We start from the raw sequence: 16,410 nt of genomic DNA, 5'->3' as shown, positions 1-16,410 counted from the left end.
GAGCCAAATTGCCCCAGAGGTTCTATAGTGGTAGGGCAGTGGGTTTTAGCACCAACGCTGAATCAGTGCATATTCTGTCTCACTTGGTCCCATCCTCTCCCTGTTTGACACCACCCACTTTCTGCGCTTTGCTGGCAGCTCCAGGTGCCACAGTAGTGAGCATTTGCACTGCTATAAACCCCCTTCTGGAGATATTCTGCCACCATGGTGCTACAATCCAAATTCCACTAGTGGAAGCCTGTATTACATAAGGGAAGGTTACTAAGCAGTATTTCCCATCCACTGGCTAGAACCAGCGATCCTTCCCAAATGTTTTCTTGTTGTGTTCATACAAAAAAAAGAGAGAAAGAAAAGGAAACTTTCCTGAACATTGTAACTAATACTTCAAATGACAGCAAGCCCCTATAAATTAATTGCTGATCTAACAGGAACATTATTAGTATACATTTTATAGCATTTTTATTCATAATTATCAAAGTGTCCCTCAAACTGTACTATGTCTCTATAAGGAATCATTTAACCCAGCACTGAAATGAAGCCACCTCGGGTCTGTAACTCAGTAACCAGGAAAATGAAAGGTACATAACAGGCAGGGCAACACTGCAGGGTTGGCAAAAAAACAGGAGAGAATCCCCTTACAAAGAGGGCTGTGAGGATAGTGTGGAAGTAAGAGCATGGATACACACCCTTCCCCTCCCTGAAGGGGGCATTGCTCCCAGCATTTAAGTAGTGTGGTCTGTACCTGCCAATGGAATGAGTGGGGGCAAGACAGCGTAAGGATCTCGATGATCAGAAAACACACCTGTTGATCAGAATTTCTATGTTAAATTCCACGTAGAATCACAACAGCGCTCTCTCTTTCACCCTGTATAACCAAGCTAAACTAACATGGACCAAATAAAGTAGCGCTAGCAATAATTAAACTCCCCCCAACTAAGGTGTATCTCATCTGAGAATCTCCACGTGCTTTATACAAAGTTAAAGAGGCCTCCCAGCACTACTGTGAAGCAGTCAAGGGTTGTGTTTTACAGATGAACTAACCAGGGTTAAGTGACTGGGCCCAGGCGAGGAATCCCACTGCTTGGCTCTATCACTACTAGGCAAAGCACATAAAAAAGGTGCTGCTGTTACTGCCGTCCCGATGCTGGCTGCAATATGTGACACCAGAAGACACAGCCTCCGGGTTGCCATTCCCAGCGCTGTGTAGCACCCCGGGGCTAACCTTCCCCCTCTTGCTGTTACCAGTGTCTCATCGGCCACGAGGTGCGGAATAAGGTGCCATTTCCCTCCACCGCTGCTGCTACAGCCAGGCCGATCCCTCCCCTTGCTCCTGCTGCAACTGTGGTTACTGAGAGCTGCTTCCCTTGGAAATTAGCAGTTTCCGCCTCCCTGCGCCTTAATACGGAGCCACTGACTGAAGAGTCTCCGCCAGAAACTCATGTCCAGAGAGAGACTCACCTGCTGCTGCAGCCCGAAGTTCGGCGAGGCAGAGGAGAGCTCAGCCCGAAGCCGCTGCTCTATGGACCCAGCAGGGGTGCGGCCTGACGGGCCTGTCCCTCCTACGCGCACGGGAACAGCAGTAGCTGCAGCAGCATGGCCCGCGGGGGCGGAGCTGGCTGCTTTGGTGGTGGCTCGGCTCGGCCCGGCCTAGCCCAGCCCAGCTCAGCTCCAGCACGCAGTGGTGGGGGAAGAGAGGGGTGTCTGGTTTGGGGAAGTCATTATTCACTGTGAGGCTTTTGTTGTCGTTGTTTGTCTCAAGCCTGTCCCGCTGCGGGAGGAGGTGGAGGAGTTTGCAGAGACGTTTGCTGGTTGAAATGTAAGCGCTGCGCACTCATAGGAGTGGCCTACCCTAAAGGATCGCATAGCTCCAAGGTTAAATGGTCTAAGTTCCTGAGCCCCTTTGCTTCTGAAATAGTTTAGTGTGCCCACGCTATCAAGGGTTAAAGGGTTCAACTTGTCCACACCCAGCACTCCCTCCAGCGACTGCTGTGGCTGAAGATTCTAGACTAGTTCTCTCCTCTCTTCATATTGTCAGGTTACAAAGTAGCAGCCGTGTTAGTCTGTATCCGGAAAAAGAACAGGAGGACTTGTGACACCTTAGAGACTAACAAACTTATTTCAGCATAAGCTTTCGTGGGCTACAGCTCACTTCTTCAGATGCATAGAGTGGAACACACAGACAGAAGATATTTATACATACAGAGAACATGAAAAGGTGGAAGTACGCATACCAATAGTAAGAGGCCAATCAATTGAGATGAGCTATCAGTAGCAGCAGAAGAAAAAACTTTGAAGTGATAATCCAGATGACCCATTAAAGGTGTGAGGAGAATTTAACATGGGGGGGGGGGATTAAATTAGTGTAATGACCCAGCCAGTCCCAGTCTCTGTTTAGGCCTAAATTAATTGTGTCTAATTTGCATATTAATTCGAGTTCAGCAGTCTCTCTTTGGAGTCTGTTTTTGAAGGTTTTTTGTTGCAAAACTGACTCAATTGATTGGCCTCTTACAATTGGTATGCGAACTTCCACCTTTTCATGTTCTCTGTATGTATAAATATCTTCTGTCTGTGTGTTCCACTCTATGCATCTGAAGAAGTGAGCTGTAGCCCACGAAAGCTTATGCTGAAATAAATGTTAGTCTCTAAGGTGCCACAAGTACTCCTGTTCTTTCTTCATATTGTGTTTCAGATGGAGGAGACCTGGTGGTTTAAAAAAACGGGGAGACATTTTATTTTAAAACCAAGTTTTAAAAAAAGTCAAAATAATAAAAATATACATATTTTACTTTTAATAGGATTTGCTGGGTCTTTACTGATGTAAGGGAAGGGTGCCAGTCTGAGCCAAGACCAGCCAAGTACAACCTGGACTTCTGCTGGGTCTGTGTGGAAATGGTATGGGAAGTGTAGGCAGCAAGTGCACTGAGCTGTCAGTAAGGGGTGGGCAGTAGTATCATGCACCTGCACTTGGAGGATCACTTGAACTCATAGTGCAGTACCTTTACTTCAGTCTAGCCTAACACAAAAATGGTTCTAACTAAACCAGTGCAGACTGCAGAGGGTAGAAGACTTTCTTGGATCTACTGTACTTGTAATGGTACTTATAACATTTGTGAAACGTTACAAGTGCTTTTGTGTGTGCGACCTCCCCCCCCCCACATGTAAATCTCAATTTATCTCCTCATGGTGTTCCAGAAGCTAGTGGATGATACCTGGTCCCTCAAAATCCAGTACCTTCCCTACACCCCCATTTATCAATTAAGGGAAGAGGGAGTTGAAGACTAGCTGGCTCATCTGAAGTGGACCCTGCCTACTTCCATCTCTGTATCCTAGGAGATATAAAAAAGAAGACCATTAGTTCACCAATAAAAGACAAATCCAATCCCTCCAATATTAAGGGCACAACACCTAAGGCTTATGTAATAAATATTTAGGAAAGAAAAAGAAACTACCTTGCATTTCCTATCAGCAATAGGAATATCCCAGAGGATTATGAAAATCAAAACAGCAGCTCTCTTCAGCTTTCATTTTCAGTAATGACTATCAATTATTTGAATATAATTCCAGCTACATTTTCTTCTCAGGGAAAAAAAATCAAATATATTAGAACAGCCCCCTTGAATATAACATATTCTGGCTGATCTCTTTGCTGTTTAGTTTGTCTGCTTACTTTAACCCCTAGGTTATGGGGTATGCAACCATGTATCTCTTAGTAGGCCTGTTTGAATTTGTAAATGTCTTTGGTACAGAACCCACCTAAAAGATTTGCCTAAACTGTTACATTAAGCTGAGTTAAGGGTTGCAGTTACAATCCATTTTTCTGTCCATCCAAGAGGAAGGAGTGGATCCAGTCAAAGTGCATCCCCATTTACTCCTTAGACATCTTAATAGCATGCTATTGGCACTTGGTGGTCAATAGTACTGAGAGCCACTCAGTGATCTCAAGCGGTATAAGCGTGGTGTGGTGGTTTCTGTCCAAAACAAGACTATGCAACCCCTCCAACAGGGCTCTCTCTGTGTTGCATCTTGGCCTGAAGCCTGAGTATGAATTTTAATAAATCATGTTGTAAAGGTTCTGCAGTCATTTGGTAAACAGGCTGCTCCAATAAATAATTTACCGGAACAGTTTAAGAGCAAGGTCAGGGACGGCCCTTAGTGTAGGGTGGGGAGCTCTATGTGCGTGACTAGCCTTTGGTGTGTTATAGCTAGTGCTTAAAAGTGGTCTGGAAAAAGTCAGGGGGGGCTGTCATAATTTGGGAGCACGACTTTGGTAAAGCAGTGCTCACAGTGCATCCCTCAGCTCTATTTCTATTTTATTTTATTGCCTGTTCCCGGAGTTGACTCCTACCCACCCCGAAGCACTGTGGTAGGAGACTGAGAGTTGGGCGGGCAGACCTGATGAGCAAGTGGTGGGACTGAGCGTAGGCAGCCCCTATTGTGGCTATGGAGAGGTGCGGCTGGGGCGGCCCGTGACAGGGGGAGGGGACGCTCCCGGTGCATGCGGTGGGTCTCTCCTGTGGCTACAGTGTACGTGGCGGGGGGGACTTTTTAGTTGGGCGGAACCTTTCTCTCGCATCCTGTTTCCCGGCGCGGGGAAGCCTTTTCCTACCGGCCTCAGGCGCGCGCCAGGAGCTCCATGTGGGGCCGCCAAAGCCGAGCCGTGCTGAGTCCGGTTGCCGTAGCAACGCGGGCTTCGGTGTGGGCCTGACTAGACCTCGCCTCCCTCGCGGGACCCGCGATGTGCAGCTGGGCCGCGGCGGGGCGGCGGCTGAGCGGCTGCCGAGCGCGCGCCGCGCTCCCCGGAGCCCCCGGGCGGGGGGGCAGCGCGTGGCCCGGCGGGGGCCGGGCCGTGAACCTGACCGAGCTGCTGCAGAGCTCGGTGGGGGACGAGGAGGCGGCGACGCGGCGGCAGCGGCCCCCCCAGGAGGGCACCGTGCTGCTCTTCCCCGGCCAGGGCAGCCAGTTCGTGGGGATGGGCCGGGGGCTCCTGCGCTACCCCAACGTCAGGGACATGTTCCGGGTGGCCGAGAAGGTGCTGGGCTACGACCTGCTCTCGCTCTGTCTGCGGGGGCCGCAGGCCGAGCTGGACCGCACCCTGCACTGCCAGCCTGCCATCTTCCTCGCCTCCCTGGCCGCCGTCGAGAAGCTCAACCACCAGCAGCCCAGTGTGAGTGGCTAGGGGGGGTGAAGGGGGCGCCTGGCGCCCAGCCCCGGCTACCCTCCTCGACTGTAACGTGCCCAGGCCCATCGCAGGGTGCGGGGTCAACGCGCTGGTGTCCAGCACAGCGCTGCGCTCCCTGGGCAGAGGTATCGACCGCCACCGTTTGCACCACCGTTGGGTGGACCAGGGCCAGATTTCCAGTTAGGCACATGCCATGGGGCATCGGTGCTTAGGGTTGCCCGCTGTCTCTAATCACACAAACCCAAACACCCTTGCCCTGCAGCCCCGCCCCCCACTCACTTCATCCCACTTCCCTCTGTCATTCGTCCTCCCCCACCCGCACTCACTTTCACCAGGCTGCTCTGGGAGGGAGTTTGGGTGCAGGAGGGGGCTTAGGGCTGGGGCAGGGAGGTGGGGTGCAGGAGGGATGGAGGGGTTCAGGCTCCAGCCGGGCAGGGCTTACCTCAGGCAGCTCACAGAAGCAACCAGCATGTCTGGCTCCGAGGTTCAAGGATGGTCTTACATCTCTATACACTTTCCTCTGCAAGTAGCCAAATGGAACCACAGCCAATGGGAGCTGCAGAGTTGGCGCTCGGTACACCAACTTTCTAATCGCACAAAACCAAACTTTCTAGCCCCACCCCTTCCCTGAGATCCCACCCCTTTGCCCCTTCCCCGAGGCCCCACCCCCTGCTCACTACATTCCCCCTCCCTCGGTGGCTCGCTGTCCCCCACCCTCACTCACTTTCAATGGGTTCGGGTGCGGGAAGGGGTGAGGGCTCTAATGGGGGTGCAGTCTCTGGGGTGGAGTTGGGGATGAGGAGTTTGGGGTACAGGAGGAGGCTGGGGGGCGGAGAGGGATGTGGGTTGAGGCAGGGGTTGGGGTGCAAGAGGAGGTACGGGCTCTGGACTGGAGATATAGCTCTGGGCTGATGCTGGGGATGAGGGGTGCAGGGGTGGGGCTCAGGGGTGGGATGCAGGCTTACCTCGGGTGGCTCCCTGGCAGCGGGGTTAAGGCAGGCTTCCTGGCTCCATGCTGCACCCCGCAGGCATCGCCTCCCCCAGCTCCCATTGGCCGCGGTTCCTGGCCAATGGGAGTGCGGAGCCAGTGCTCAAGGCGGGGGCAGCATGCGGAGCCTCCTGGTGCCCCCACCTAGGAGTCGGACCTGCTGGCCACTTCCAGGGCGCAGCACAGTGCCAGGACAGGTAGGGACAAGCCTGCCTTAGCCCTTTTAGCGGCCTGGTCGGCGGTGCTGACAGGAGCCACCAGGGTCCCTTTTTTGAAAACCGGACACCTGGCAGCCCTAGGCAGCGCGCAGAGACCTGCTGGCCGCCTCTGCGCCAAGGAGCCACAGTGACGTGCCAGTTGCTTCTGGGAGCTGCGCGGAGCCAGGGCACGTAGGGAGACTGCCTTAGCCCAACTGCTCTGCTGGACTTTTAGTGGCCTATTTAAATCTCCCAGATTGGTTTCAGTAGCCTCTTGGAGATCAAGGTGATTCTGTGAGACTCCTGGCCAATCCCGGAGGGTTGGCAACCCTGCCGGTGTTCTAGGGGCGCCCTACCTCTAAAAAACTGTGTGCAACACAAAGATCAGCTGTAGACGGGTGGGGGAGGTGCTGAAGATGCTGTGCCTAGGGGTGCCTAAGGTGTAAATCCGGCACTGACGAGGACTGACGTGAGACATTCGTCCAGGTCCATCGTGTCACCATGAGCTTGCCCTGTGCGTGTAAACCTAAATCTTCCAAAGTGACACCTCATTTTAGGTGTTTCTCTTTTTGAGTGTTCAACTCAAAACATGATGTGCCTGTTAATAGTGCTGAGTGACCTCAGCTCCAATTGAAGTCCATGGGAACTATATGTGTTTAGCACCTTGGAAAACCAGGCCCAAGGTGTTTAAAGTTGGGCACCCAAAAATGACATGGTTGCTTCTGAAATTTTGGGCTTTGGTTTTTCTCAGGATATCGTGATGTGGTCTAATTTGTTGGTTTGTATTTGTTTTATTATTTCAGGTCATTGAGAACTGTGTTGCAGCTGCTGGGTTCAGTGTTGGAGAGTTTGCAGCCCTGGTGTTTGCTGGAGCCTTAGATTATACAGAAGGTACTTAAAGGAATATTTCTAATTTCCCTCCACCCACATACTACCCTTCCAAAACACCCCTATATGACAACTTTTCCTTGCTGCTTCACCTCCTTTCCTTCTGAATATAAATTTCTAAATTCAGTTTCTGCTTAAACTACTTAATACAGTATATTACATTTAAATAGAAACCATTACATATTATATACACTGAATCATAAAAGAAACATATTTTAAGCTTGATCCTGCAGTTTGTTGCATGTGGATGAAACATTTTTCCCAGTTGGAATGAAGTTGTGAGAACAGAATCAGACCCTCAATTTAAAGCTAGCTTAAATAGGTACTTTGGATATTTGGGTTGTAGCATACAGAAATTGTTTCACCTTGTGACAGACTGTTAAGACATTGACACTAAAAAAGTTTCCTAGATTTATTATTGATGAAGATTATAACTGGTTATAAATAAACTAAATTTACTATAAGCCTAGGAAACTTGTAATTTAATACATTACAAGAGGATTATATTCTTAATATTTTTAAAGAAATTCAATTGATCACTTGTGAAAATAAATTTTGTACGTACAATGTTAAATGTTTTAGTTTTTGCCTTAAACTTGCTTTCAGCAAATTCAGAAATGCTAACCTACAGATTTTTAGAACATATGGATTACTGACTCTAAACACTGTGAGAAATGTAAATTATATGTAACTTTTGAATTAAATATTGTGAAGCATGCACTGTTGGACTTCTGTAAAGGAAAGAGATGTACATAAGAGCGATGTACACAATTTATTTTAATGTTCTTTTTTGAAAGGTTGCTAATACTTGTCTACAATATAACATATTTTAATAAACTTAACCATTTTTCTCTGAGGTTTATGTTTATTTAGAATTTTTGTTCTATCTCTAGCCTTGTATGCAGTGAAAGTGCGTGCTGAAGCTATGCAAAAGGCATCAGAAGCTGTCCCAAGTGGAATGCTATCAGTTATTGGTCAACGCGAGTCAAATTACAACTTTGCCTGCTTGGAAGCTCGTGAACACTGTAAATCATTGGGTATAGAAAATCCTGTGTGTGAAATTTCAAATTACCTGTTTCCAGATAGCAGAGTCATTGCAGGACATTTGCAGGTATTACTTCAAAATAAACATCTAAATACATTTTAATAATAATTTACCATTCTATAGATCTGTAGGAAGGTTAACAATATTGGCACAACTTTGGCCAATGTGAACATGTCAAAACAAAGTATGTGGTTTGGGTTTCTGCTGTCCATGTCCAATCGTATGTTGTGGTCAAGTAGTACTTTTCTCTGAACTGCATGATTTAGGTCCCTGGGGGAGGATAAATTTAGTGTATGTTTTTGAAAGACTCATCAGATTATTTACTTTACACAATTCAGGACAAAAAGATATTAATCAGTGTTTTTTCTTTTTCTTACAGGCTTTGGAATTCTTGCAGGAGAATTCCCGAAAATATTATTTTAAGCGAACAAAAATGCTTCCAGTCAGTGGTGCTTTTCACACAAGACTCATGGAACCAGCAACAGAGCCTTTGGCTGAAGTTCTAAAATCAGTTGAGATTCAGAAACCATTCATCTGTGTCTATTCGAACGTTGATAGCCAAAAATATATGCACTCAAAACACATTCAACGTTTGTTAGTAAAGCAGCTTGTTTCACCTGTTAAGTGGGAACAGACTATGCATGCTATATATGAAAGAAAACAAGGAGTAGAGTTTCCTTATACATATGAAGTGGGGCCTGGGAAGCAGCTAGGAGCAATCCTCAGAAACTGCAATTTAAAGGCCTGGAAGCTCTATAAACATATTGATGTTTCAGAAGATGAGGAAGCAAAGGAAACAGTTTTGAAGGAAAATTCACATGATTCCCCCCCCGCTTAATTTTAAATGATTTTATTACTCCTGAAAGGCAGATACGACAACCCTGAAGACTAAAGGCCTCTCTTTATCTTATCCCCAGAGGAGCTCAGCACACGCAATTGCAATGCAAGGTTTCCTTCCCCATATTACAGCTCCAGCATGTGTCAGACTTCCCATGGAAGGACCACTTCTAAGGTTCGGCCATTCAACCTGTCATTTCTGAGAGACAGCCAACAAAGATGCCAGTTTACTATTAAATTTGGGCCCGGTCCTGGTAGCAAATCCACACATGCAGGCCCTTTTACCCATGTGGCGTCAAGTTGAAATCAGTAGGGTTCTGTCCATGTGCAAAGGTCTTTTTGCTTGGATCTAGTTGCAGAATCAGGCCTTTTAATAAGATTTTCTTATGTGAACTTCTGTCTATTAGGATCAAGAATTTATTTAGATAAACTATTGGATTATAACAGCTTTCAGTCACTACCATGTTTTGTTTTATAAAGTATCTAATCAGTGGGACAAATAACTGAAATGCTCTTTTTTTAAATTTTGTTTCTACAGGAAAAGTTTATTTTTTCCATGAGTCAGATAAATTAGAAAATTATTATTAGAAATACAGTTTTCTTAAGGTTGTATTATTAATAAATTATTTATAAAGCTCTTCCTCCATGAATTAATGCTATCAGTGTAGTAATTACACACAGTCCATCTGTGGAAGGAAGTGTTTTCCTTCCTCTGTGCTCACTGTATTTCAAGATGGTTGTAGAGGGTTTCCTTTTCTAAGTTACCAGAGGCAGACATGACCTTTCACCTTTTAGCCACTGCCACCCTTCTCAAAAGCTTTACCAGAATTCTCTACCACCAGCTAGGTGTCAATAGTAGGCTTGAGTTCCCTGTCTGTGGCACTTTTTTTAGATAATACAGCTCAGCCAGTGAGTTAGTTATTGGGCCAAGTTGATCCTTTGAACCTCTTTTAAGGAAGCAGAAAAATGGCTACTCAATCTTTGAACCGTCTCATTGCCCCTGTGCGTAGAATAGGGGCGGTAAGGAGGAGTATTGGAAGGTTAGTGCTAGAAAATGCTCTATTTGCTTCACCCTGCTACAGCCCTGTACTGAGGATCTTGGGTTTTTTGCCACAGCAATAGGAGAGGAGGAGAGCTGGATCCCTCTGCAGCAACAGTAAGATGATTTTCTCATTCTACTTGTGGGTTGGAGTGTGCTAAGTTAATGAGCAAATCATACTGGTCCTCTATGCCATACTAGGTGCAGCTGGAGCATAAACAACATTATCTGGCCTCTTCTGCAAGTTCCTTCACTTCAGGTTAAACAATCGAAGCAGCCCCACTGAAGCCTCTGCACCCATCAGTGCAACTACAGGCTTACATTGTATATGGGCTAGGCTTGCTCTGAACACTGGGGGTAAATAATGATGCCTTGGGCCCCCTTTCCACCTACTCAGCCAACTAGTGGAGGTGCCCATAGAGGTTATGTGGTGGCTGTTTGCCTCCATAGCGAAGGAGGCAGGCTCTACTTTCCCTCTAGCCCTGCATGGCATTCCACTATATGGGATGATTGTTGTACTTAAGGCATATTGGATTATGCAGTGCCACTCACTGATCCTAGCAAGGTTCTCTAGGGAGCATTCCTAGCCAATGGTTGATGAATTAGGCCCTTAAATGAAACAGATTCTTTTCTTGTTGCTCAATGTATTAATGAATCTCCAGCTTCAAACAAGCATTCATTTAAAATAAAGAGTATTGTATCTAAGAATTAATCTTCCCCTGTGGAATCCAGTCCTCTCAAACAACAAATCTGTTTAGCAGTTTTAAATGTAATCCAAAAACCGAAACGATTATTTTGAGCTCAGATGCTGCATCTCATTCAGTTTAGCCGCATAGCCACAGGGAAATACGAATGAAGCTTATTGTTAAAGAAAAGATGTTGGTGGCTATCTTCCTCAGACGGTACCAGACTGCCTACAGAAAAAATGTAGGTTTTAAACAAAACTCAAAAGAAAGAACAAATAATTCTCCTCTGGTTAATTATCCCTGAGGCTCTTGTGACAGAGCCTTAAGTGAGAACTAGGGGGAAGAGGAGGAGGGTAAAGAAAAGCTATTTCCATGGTACCTATTTGAGAATGTTGAAACAATCATCATCCTGGATATTCAGCCCAAACATCTAGAGGTGCTTTATTTAAAAAAATGCAAAGCTCCATACAGGTGAGTATTTCTATCAAATTAAAAAAGCTGTGCAAGCCTTTGTAATTAAAGGCAGAATAGAAATGCTCCACTGAAGTCAAACAAATGGAGTAATTAAAAAGTTCTATTTGTTATTGAAGGACAAAAAGACTTGCTGCAGCTGTTGCCACCTTTGGTAACAAAGGTTAAGGACATCATCTCTTTTTGGGGGAGGGGGGGGTTCCGGGAAGTGGGCAGGCAAAAGCCTGCCCACTGCTGAAGGACCCCCCCATGCCTAAGGGGAGGATCTACAGGACCAGGAAACCAAATGATTCTGGGGGACAACTAATGAAACAACAGGGACAGGAGTGCGGTCAAAGGGTCAAAAGAAGGGAGCCTGATGGGCTTCTCTTCTTCCAAGGCAGAACTACTAAAAGCCCCTGAACAGGAAGATTTGAATCATTACTGAGATCTGAGTGCAAGGTGGTGGTATCAGCCTTTTGACTTTCTGTAGCTACATCTTGCTTTTCAAGGGCCATTCTGGCATGGGCAGATGAAGTGACTAATCTGAGTCTATCAAAATGCAAGAGTTTAAAAGCAGTTTTTCAGAAGTTCTCGTCACAACCTAGCTGAGTCCCTGTAGTAGAGGGTTACCAGGCTGTGTTAATTGGATCCAAATTTTGGGTACCACATGCATCCAAGCTGGCTGGGTCTGAGTAACATCCAGTCACCATTTCTGGCTCTGGGATTCTGAGGCCCACTTGGTGCAGGCTTCCTGTCTGAAACCCATTCTTTGGATGGGAGACTCCACTGTGCAACTGTGCTGAAATCCAAGTCCATTGCTGAGGCTTCCTAAATCACTTATGGATCCTTCCCCAGAGTCTTGACCCCCAAAGCCTCTGGTTTATAGTTTAATTCTTCAGGCCATCTGTCAACTAAGGAACACAGAGTTTGCACAGAAATTCCTTCAACACGTGCATAGTTATTCATAGATACCACAGGAGAGTTACAGAGCTATGCAAAGCAATGAATGCCTGAACACACAATTCCCACCCTCACCACTTTTGAGAGGCCTTGGGGTTTTGTCAGCATAGTTGGGGAAAGTCAGTGCTCCTCCACAATACCTTGTATTTCTTGTGATGGACTGGCTCACTTGCTTAGAGAACTTGTTCCTCTTAAAACCTGTCTGAGATTTTTTCTCTTCTTCCATGAGGGATGTTCCAACTCTATTAGCTGTTAGGCATAGGGTAATGAAAAGTCAATTGCTCTTCTGATAGAAACTCCATTGCCTCCCATGGTAAAATTATTCAATTGTTGAAGGCTGTAAAAGGGTAGGTGGCCTCTTAAATGAAACTGGGCTCAGTGCTCTTGTTACAGTCCAGGTGCTCATAGTTGAGCCAATTAAGAGGGTAGTGCAGCAACCCAGGAGCTATAAAAGGTCAGTTGGGCATCAGAGCAGACTGACTGAGTCAGTTAGGAGAAGACAGCTGTTAGAAACAGAAGTGGGTCCTGGGAGAAGCTAAAGGTAAAGAGAATAGCTAAGGAGTTTGCTGGCTGGTGTCATCCAGGCTAGGTCTGGAGGTGGAAGTAGCAGCAGTGGGAGTTGCTGCCTGGCCCTAAGACAGATCAAAGAGCTTGAGAGAGCTGAGGGCAGGGAAGCAGCAGGGAAACTTACTGCTGCTATGTCTAGTACTGGAGACCTGGATGCATGGGAATAGCGAAAGGGCCAACAGGAACAAGGAATGCTTCCCTGGTAAAGATCCTCTCCCAGCATAGAAGTTTTGGGAGGTTCCCCCTAAAAAGAGCAGGGTTGTACTCTAGCTATAAGGATTGGGGTGGCTTGCAGAGGGATAGAAGAGGATGGATAAGGAGCCTGCATATGATGGAAGACACTGAAGTATGGTGAGGATGATCTCCTCCTGGTAGACAGACTGTGTGGGTTCCTGCTGGAAAGAGCAGGGGTTTAAGGACTGTGCAGTGGGGGTTATATGGACTATGTTTTAAGAAGGTTGTTATGGACTACTTGCACTATGTGTTGTTAAACTTACTTGACTAGAGGATACGCTTGTGTGGTGTTACTGGGGCCTCACAAGGGAAACAGGTGGGGGGGGGGGGGAAGGAGGCTGCCCTGTGGTCATGTGGTTTATAATGGCCCAGTTTCAGCTCCCCAGACACAATCTCTTCCTGCTACAAAATGAAAATTCTAATCCACACTGAAGACAAGCATAAATGCTATTCATAAAACAAAAAGGAATTACTGTAATACATGGACATAGCCATGTCTTCTAATCTTGTTATATGCACTGGGGAAACTGTTCACTGTTGTCCTATCTCCAAACTCTGAGATTTCCAGGTTTATCAGTGGCTTTGAACATTGGTAGACAAACCTTTTGCTTTGTTGCTGGAAAACTGATACATGGGCACAATGGCTCATTGATAACCTCAAATAATGATTGTAAAATCATAGGAAAACCTATACAGCAGAAGTGGCAGATAAGGTTCCTCTCTTTTACCAAGCAACAGAAAAAGAGCTACTCTTCAGAGCTACTAGTCTAGATTTGTGAGATAAGACTATGTAGGGAGAGATTTAGAAGGGGAGAAAAGTAAAGAGCGGACAGTACCACCAGATGTTCTGCACTTTAAAATAATTTAACCTGAGATCTCTAGGGAAGAAGTGCTTCTAGGAGACAAGACAAAGGTTTGCACAAATATAGGAGATGGCCAGTGTATGCTACAGTTGAAACTTTACTAACAAATGCAGCATTTAAACATGCTTTTTGCTAGCACAACTTCTCTGAATGGAGTTTTACCCCTCCCTCAAAAAATTGATATGGATGAAATTTAAAAAAAAACTAGAAAAATGCAGGAAAATAAATGCCATTACTTATTTTCTTCTCAGTGGTTGCACAGAAACCAATACAGTCAAATAAAGAATCCTCTACAATGTACTTGATATTCTTTGTGGTCCTGAAACAGAATGGGGTTTCAAGGCACTCAGTAGATTTAGTCAGAAATCAAGACAGAGGTCTTAAATAACATTTTGTAGCAACTCTCTCCCTTCAGAAATTTTACTCTTTAGGAGACCTAAAAGCAGCGATCGAGCAGATAACTATCCAGGAATGTAATTTCAAGACCTGACCTTTCTCTTGTCACAGGAAGTGCTTCTAGTATAGGGCCCTCCCCTTTTGGATACTGAAGTTTCTGAAAGTTTAAAAAAAATTCAAACAACTTTGATTCCTGGAGGACTGCTGTGTCTACCTGTTCCTGAATAGCCTTCAACTTTACTCTGCCCCCTATATGTATTTGTATATAGTAGGGCTATCAAGCAATGAAGTGTGATGATTTTTTTTTTAATTGTGATGTTAATATACTATTTATATAAATATTTTGGATGTTTTCCACATTTTCAAATGTATTTATTTCAATTACAACACAATACAAAGTGTACAGTGCTCACTTTATATTTATTATAAATAGCTGCACTGTAAAAAAAATAGTATTTTTCAGTTCACCTAATACAAGTACTGTAGTGCAAACTCTTTATCATGAAAGTTGAATTTACAAATATAGAATTTACAAATGTAGAATATTGTACAAAAAAATAACTGCATTCAAAAATAAAACAATCTAAAACTTTAGAGCCTACAAGTCCACTCAGTCCTACTTCAGACAAACAAGTTTGGTTACAATTTACAGGAGATAATGCTGCCCACTTCTTGTTTACAATGTCACCTGAACGTGAGAACAGGCGTTCTCATAGCACTGTTGTAGCTCGCGTTGCAAGATATTCACATGCCAGATGTGCTAAAGATTCATACGTCCCTTTATGCTTCAACCACCATTCCAGAGGATGAGTCCATGCTGATGATGGGTTCTACTCTATAACAATACAAAGCTGTGTGGACTGACATGTTCATTTTCATTATCTGAGACGGATGCTACTACCAGAAGGTTGATTTTTCTTTTTTTGGTGGTTCAGCATCGGAGTGTTGCTTTTTTAAGACTTCAGAGAGCATGCTCCACACCGCCTCCCGATCAGATTTTGGAAGGCATTTCAGATTCCTAAACCTTGGAGATATCTTTAGAAATCTCACATTGGTACCTTCTTTGTGTTTTGTCAAATGTGCAGTTTAAGTGTTCTTAAAAGGAACAACATGCTGTGTCATCATCTGAGACTGCTATAACATGAAATATATGGCAGACTGTGGGTAAAACACAGTACAGGAGTCATACAATTCTTCCCCAAGCAGTTCAGTCACAAATTTAATTAACACTTTTTTTTTTTAAACAAGTGTCATCAGCATGGAAGCATGTCCTCTGGAATGGTGGCCAAAGCATGAAGGGGCATACAAATGTTTAGCATATCTGGCATGTAAATACCTTGAAATGCCAGCTACAAAAGTGCCATGTGAATGTCTGTTCTCACTTTCAGGTGACACACTCAATAAGAAGTGGGCAGCATTATCTCCCGTAAATGTAAACAAACTTGTTTCTCTTAGCGATTGGCTGAACAAGAAGTAGGACTGAGTGGACTTGTGGACTCAAGTTTTAAATTTTTTTTTCAGTGCAGTTATGTAACAATCTACATTTGTAAGTTGCATTCTCATGATAGAGATTGCACTACAGGACTTGTATGAGGTGAATTGAAAAATACTGTTTTACAGTGCAAATATTTGTAATAATATAAAGTAAGCACTGTACACTTTGTATTCTGTGTTGTAATTGAAATCAATATATTTGAAAATGTGGAAAACATCCAAATTATTTAATGAATTTCAATTGGTATTCTATTGTTTAACAGTGTGATTAAAACTGCGATTAATTTTCTAATTGCAATTTTTTTTAAATCAAGTGAGTTAATTGCGACTACATCGACAGTCCTAGTATATAGTAATGTTTAGAGATCCCAGTCAAGAGTGCAAACCCATTGTTTCAAGCTCTGGGCAAATGCAGAGGAAAAGACAGTCTCCGCTCCAAAGAGCTTTCAATCTATGAAGAGAGACCAAGAAAATAAGCAGACAAAATGTAATAAAGTAATATAGGAAAAGCTTCAGTATGTAAGAGTACAATATGCAAGACTTCATCTACAAGTTTACTTTTTCTTAAATAACATACAATTCTA

At 44.8% G+C, this 16,410-nt stretch overlaps 2 protein-coding genes across 4 annotated transcripts in view; one reads left to right on the top strand and one right to left on the bottom strand.

Annotated features, from left to right (window-relative positions):
- Nucleotides 1-16,410, bottom strand: part of TSPO (translocator protein) — a 143,218-nt gene that overhangs the window by 21,951 nt on the left and 104,857 nt on the right. Inside the window, exons 1-2 of one of the 3 annotated variants that reach the window (XM_042848284.2) lie at nt 1,459-1,537; nt 743-802 (exon numbers count right to left, since the gene is read on the bottom strand). The exons of 1 other annotated variant lie outside the window; for it this stretch is intronic. The gene's annotated coding sequence lies outside the window, so the exon portion shown is untranslated. Of the gene's footprint in view, nt 1-742; nt 803-1,458; nt 1,601-16,410 lie in introns of those variants that run through there. One more of the 3 variants, XM_005296701.5, reaches the window with a different exon arrangement.
- On the top strand, nt 4,594-9,784 carry MCAT (malonyl-CoA-acyl carrier protein transacylase). The gene is made up of 4 exons (XM_008166069.4): nt 4,594-5,164; nt 7,168-7,255; nt 8,146-8,363; nt 8,677-9,784. Exons 1-4 carry the CDS (start codon nt 4,736-4,738, stop codon nt 9,133-9,135), a joined length of 1,194 nt encoding a protein of 397 aa, XP_008164291.2. The 5' UTR covers nt 4,594-4,735; the 3' UTR covers nt 9,136-9,784.

Source organism: Chrysemys picta, chromosome 1 (genome assembly GCF_011386835.1).
Source record: "Chrysemys picta bellii isolate R12L10 chromosome 1, ASM1138683v2, whole genome shotgun sequence".
Classification (NCBI taxonomy): domain Eukaryota; kingdom Metazoa; phylum Chordata; order Testudines; family Emydidae; genus Chrysemys; species Chrysemys picta.
This window is presented reverse-complemented; position numbering and strand designations above follow the sequence as displayed.

Bases quoted from the DNA above. Each gene is read 5' to 3' on its own strand.
- MCAT (XM_008166069.4), top strand. From the start codon at position 4,736: ATGTGCAGCTGGGCCGCGGCGGGGCGGCGGCTGAGCGGCTGCCGAGCG. The intron at 5,165-7,167 runs GTGAGTGGCTAG...TTATTATTTCAG, and splicing joins TCAACCACCAGCAGCCCAGT to GTCATTGAGAACTGTGTTGC. The intron at 7,256-8,145 runs GTACTTAAAGGA...TTCTATCTCTAG, and splicing joins AGCCTTAGATTATACAGAAG to CCTTGTATGCAGTGAAAGTG.